At 45.0% G+C, this 5,822-nt stretch overlaps 1 protein-coding gene across 1 annotated transcript; it reads right to left on the reverse strand.

Moving 5' to 3' along the window:
* Window positions 1–237: 237 nt before the first annotated feature.
* On the reverse strand, window positions 238–789 carry JR316_0009281 (uncharacterized protein; the record flags this gene model as incomplete). The annotated part of the gene is made up of 3 exons (XM_047894985.1): window positions 238–426; window positions 491–650; window positions 707–789. 3 exons carry the CDS (start codon window positions 787–789, stop codon window positions 238–240), a joined length of 432 nt encoding a protein of 143 aa, XP_047746444.1.
* Between the last annotated feature and the right edge of the window lie 5,033 nt (window positions 790–5,822).

A 5,822-nucleotide genomic window follows, 5' to 3' on the forward strand; every position in this document is an offset into this window, starting at 1 on the left:
GTACACATTTCCCCAGTGTTTTATTGGAATACAGATTCCTTTGATTTTCAATGGGGATTTCTTGGCAACCCAATAAATGGATTCATTGTCCCAGAATGTGGCAAGACTATTGACGCAAGAGGAACTGAAGGCAGGGGGCTTGGGCACGTCTGCTACCATGTATTCTAATGCCCCCTCTTTCAGAACTAACTTCTTTGCTACAAATTTGTTAGCAGGAGGCGAAAGAAATAGAGGCCTCTAGAATGCACTTTCATTAAGATAATTGACCCCATCCTCAAGGGGGGATGAATTTGCTTCCAAAATCTCTGCATCAGAGGCCTCCCCTCTGCCCACATTGACTCTGCTTTCCATTGGTCTAGTTTGCTCTAGAGAATATTCCGTCTCCAGCAGCTGTGTGGGATCTGGATTCTTGAGGACCTTCCTGGACTACGGTCAAGAATACAATTAAATTAACAGACGGAAACTAGGATCTGGGAAGCAAATCACTAACCCAGTCCATGATATCAAATCCCTCTGACGTGTGGTCCAGAGGATTGGATTGATGAAATGGAGCTGAGTTGCGCTCCTTCCAACGCTGAGTGGATAGTTTCGATGTTTTTGAATATTTTGAAGGGCCTTTGTGCTGGCGGAGATACACTGGCTGCGGTTGACTATGATAGAAAACCTAGGGTGAGTCTAAATCTTGCCCTAGGCGCAAACAACTTACTTCAAGATGGATTCCCAACGGTTTTCTGGAATGTTAGAAAAGGCAATCAGCGCCTCTTTATATCCAGCCTTATTTCTAGCCATGACTTTTAATTTTAGAATAGAGCAGAGGTCTTTCAATTTTTGTAGACGAAGGGAATCTCTAACAATCATTTGCTAGTCAGTATCCTTTTAGAGCAAGTTATTTTTGGCGTCTATCTCTCTGTTTGGGCCTGTAGGGAGGCGGCAGAGGTCCGGATTCAAACTTGACATATCTCACTGAGTCAAAAAAGGAAACAAGGAAGTGTTGTTAAATGTAGATGTAAATATTTGCCATTATATTTGTTCTGGTATATACTCAAAACTGGGGTAGTTGATTTTTTGAGGCCAGACGTCTTGGCATGGCATCAGGAATGCCTGTGTCCAAACCTGGAAAAGCTGTTTCCGGTCTTCATCATTCCAACCCCAAGCTAGGATCTTGATAACATTCGTTGTTCAAGCCTGTTAGGAACAACTTCCGGCTGAGGGTGATGGAGACTTTAGTCTCTCCCGCAATCAGCAGCCAAATCAAGACACCCCTGTGCTACGGACCAGCACCTCTATTGCCGCCCGCATCCTTATCTCTCCACAACCACGACTACGGTTGGCGGGACAGCTCAGGTCTAAATCAGCTTTGAGTTGTGGATTTCAAGGGTTACACCTAGGGTCTTTGGTACCGCTGCACATTAATATCCAGTAGGGTTAGCTGCAACAGAGCAAATGCCATCCCGCATTGTGGTAATTATATGGCACTCAGATGTCCGAGCAATTAGTTGGTCTGTATGTCGTCCGTACGTTTTTTCCATGGTTTCAGAAAGACTTAAGTAGTAGTTGGTGGGTCCTCTTGCAAATGTTGTGCAAATTGCCGGTGAATGTGTTGTTTACATGTTTGTGGTGCTCTTAGAACTTGAAATATTGACTTGTCTAGTGCAGGCCATTGCTAATATGTGTAGAATGTACGAGTCTTGAGTTGGTTTATAAAAATATACTATTATTCTCCAATATAAATTGCAGTGTAGTTTCTATTCCACACAAGTCAAATTTGGATGTGAATCCTTGTTAACATTGCAGAGTCATCAGCATATTTTCTTACAACAAGAACACCCTTGACAAATGGGACAAAATAAAGACTTATAACATTTACAAGGCGCAACGGTAGTACAATACACAAGAGAAAAAAAAACCAGTAGCGTGAGGCCGCTGGTTGAATTAGGAGGAGAGGGTGGTGGCAGTGAATTAGGGGGGAGAGGGTGGTGGCAGCAGGCTGATCACGGAAAGGGTGGTGGACCGCAAGGGAGGCAGAGACAAACCAGCAGCAGGCCTGCTGGTTTCCGAAAAGGTGTGGGTGCAAGGAAAATGAACCAGCAGCAAGACACTGTTGGCTGTGGAGGCAGTTCGTGGAGATGGTGGTGGCAGCGGTGATATGAAGTGGGGGGTGACGGTGAGGTGGAGAGTAACCAGCAGGGAACGAAGGGGCTGTTGGTTGTCAAAGTAAGTTGGGCACAATGAGAACGAACCACCAGCAAGACCACTGGTCGTGGAAAAGGGCGGTAGCAACAACGATCAGCATGCGAGAGACTGGGCGGAAGGGGGGGCACAATCCCAGACGAATCAGCAGCCGAGACAGTGGTGGTTGTTGAAATGAAGTTTGCGGGAGGAGAGAGAAACGGCAGCGGCAGCAGCGACGACCAGAAGCATGCTGGTTGTCAAGAGACGGGGCAGCGTCCACAATAACCAGCAGCACCGTGGCGCTGCTGGTTTTGAAAAAAAGTTGTACAGGAGGCGAGGGGGTGGTAAAGCTAATGGTTCTAGGCAAAAACGGGGGCAGCGGCATTGACAACCAGCACGCTGGTGGTCATTGAGAGGCTGGGCAAAGGGGCTTGGGCAAGACGGCATCCACAACAATCCAGTATTGAGCTGCTAGTTGTCGTCAACATGGGGTGCGCGGGACAGGGGAACGAACCAGTATTCATTGAGGGGTGGGCGGCAACAATGGCGACGAACAACAGACTGATGTGTCTGCTGGCCATTGCGGACGACGAACAACAGACTGATGTGTCTGCTGGCCATTGCGGATGGGAAGTTAGGGATGGGGAGAGGCGGCAACAACAACAACAACAACCAGCAGAGCAGTCTACTGCTCGTTGGGGATTGGGGGAGGCCGCTTTCGCTAGTGGGGTGGGCAGGGAGATGAACACTAGATAATGCTACTGTTTATGGACCGGTTGATGGATGGCGGCGTTGGCGGCAGTGATGACGACCAGCAGCCTACTGGTGCATCCACAACAAACCAGCCTCAGCTGCTGGTTGTTGAAACGGGGTGCCCAGGAGGAGGGGAATGGACCAGCATCGTAATGCTGCTGGTCATTGAGGGCTGGGCGCCTGCGACAACGACAACGACAGACAGACAGACACAGCGGTCTGCTGATCGTTGGGGAAGGGGGGGAAGTGGCTTTGGCTATGGCGGACTTGTTCGCGGCGGAGCTGTTTGGGTTAATTTTGAGGTCAGTCTCAGGCGGTGTGAGATGGACTAACATGCACCTGGTGGGTCTTCCATTCCATGGGTCTCCCCTTGAGCAGCCCTCCCACTTAATGGCAAATGACGGTGGTGTCTATTTCCAATGTTCAACAGTTGACACATGACTAGGCAACTACTTGCGCCCCTACAGGCGTTATGTTACTAAGAAAGGCGCCTATCAAATTTATCAATATCAATATTAACGGATTGCACAGTAAGAAATCTGAACAATTGTGAAGCACTAGTGCAATAAAATTTTGACTGTATCAAATGTTATACGATATATTCTATCTAGTCTAATGTCTGCTGTTATGGATAGGTTCAAGCATGCCAACAAGTTCTACCGCATGTGTAACATTTGAGTGCAGGCTCTCGATCTGGGTTGAGATAGTCTTCCCTTGCCTGTTCCTGTCCATCTGTCCAACTGATTAAATACCATACAACAGTAAGATGTGTAAAGTCTGGGGCCCATCCTCCCCAATTGCATATTTGGATGATAGACCAACACTTATTCCGGGCAAACCATTGGCACCCCCCACAGCGCAGGCTATGGGTACCAAACACCCCAGGATCTTGGTTTATATCCACTAAGCTGTTTCTAAAGAATTCCAAAAAAGTTGCCTATGACTTTAATTTACTAGCTTTTAATGGAATTCCTTTATTGAATATTGTAGAAATGGCTCACCATGTGCTTTATGTCGTCCATTATTGGTCTATCTTTACTATCAATATTAGAAAAGATGTAACCAGAGGTAATTTCAGATAACTGTATCCATCTAGCCAATGTGCAAACTGGGCAAAGATGCTCTTCATCAGAGTGAAACTTGTATAAGTGGAAAGGTTTACTGCCTACTGCAAATCAACAATTTTCCCCCATGGCAAAGAAAAATAGGCAAACCAAAAGGAGAGTTCTTGTGGGAACGGAGAGAAAAGGACAGATAGTCTGGATTTTCATGATCAAAAATCAAGTCCTCGACTCAGAGGGTTAGCACCTCGTCGCTTTTCAATAGACAAACAAAAGCCAGTGTGATAACAGAGTGTACCAGAGCACAGGCCAAAGGTCCTTCCCACCGATTTATGTTCCGGAATTTGGAAGCCCTGGGTACTTGGTCCAGAGGTACAGGGGCCAGATTCTTAGCCTTCATAGTAACTTTGTAGATAGAATGGATCATAACATTGGTTATGGCCCGGGAGCTTTGGGAGAGTTCTCCATTTGCATGCTTGTGGTGCCAAGAAAAATATACTTCTAAGCAACAGGGATAAGGCTGAGCCCAGAGTGAATCTCACCTTGCGTTTTTTCAAGGCAACCATGTATCTAGAAACGTCAATAGATGTAGAAGGATTACCCTCATAGCCCTTCCCATTTGGGGAACGTTTCCAAGACAAGGTACCATGTTCGGTATTTCTACCAAAGCCGTATGTCATGGCTGCTCTCATCTTTATTGCAATTGTATAGGTTTACCGAATAACATGGGGCTCTTTATTGGAGCCATTTTTTGGATTGACATTGTTGCATCTTTTGGAATGCCATTTAAAACTAATCCAGAATTTTAAAACCTGGGACTTACTCTGCCATGATCCATCCTACAATAAGGGCAGGTGTTGAGGATGGAAGTAAATCCATCTCAAATATGGATGTGTCAGGCGAAATTTCTTTATTGGTACAAAGGTAACGATCGAAAGCATTCATTAATCTACAGTGGGCAAAAAAACCGTTCAAGTGTTGGTCACGTATAAAAAGATTAATTTATAACTTTGAAATTAAAAATGTTAAAAATATAAAATTATTCACAGATATACTATATGGTGTTAGCTAAAGGATGACACACTGATCATGTGATTTGTCCAAGAATTGACCAAACAGCAGCATACACAATTTGCTAAGTCATTCGAACAGTTTTTTTGCTAGTAATTTAAATGCTATAAACTATGTATTATTACATGATTTTGTTGATATACCAAACAACTATCAATAAAATCATGTGAATACATGTTGAATAGGTATATAATAGCTACAACCAACCTCTTTATCCCCCCAATCAAGCATGAAACCCCTCTCTAAAGCAACTATTGTTACTATTGTCTCTCTTCTTACTTCTGATCACTCCTATGCCTCTATCAAGGCCCAGACTGGAGCTAATGCTAGTTCTATCACCAAGATTTCCCAAGACTACTGTCCTGAGGCAGTGGTTTCCCATGGAGGACGCCCAAAGAAGCTGACTAGTGCCAATATCACCTATACCAAGTGTGGAATTCGAACTGAACAAATCAAGAATGCTGTGCAAGCTGCCAAGTCTCTGGCTACTATTAATGGCCAGAATATCAGTCTTTAAACAGTTAGAAATGCACTCAAATCAACTGGCATGGTCTCAGTGGCAAAACAAAAAAAGCCTTTGTTATCAAAAAAGCATAGGAGGGCTAGATTGGAGTTTGCAGAAAGGCACTTGGAGTGGACTGTGGATGACTGGGCAAGGGTCTGGTGGTCAGATGAAACCAAAATCAACAGATTGGGTTCAGATGGCAGAGATCAGGTGTGGATAGACAAGGAAAACAGACAGGACCCCAGGAGGATCAAGCAAAC

Source organism: Psilocybe cubensis, chromosome 8 (assembly GCF_017499595.1).
Source record: "Psilocybe cubensis strain MGC-MH-2018 chromosome 8, whole genome shotgun sequence".
NCBI classification, from domain to species: Eukaryota; Fungi; Basidiomycota; class Agaricomycetes; order Agaricales; family Agrocybaceae; genus Psilocybe; species Psilocybe cubensis.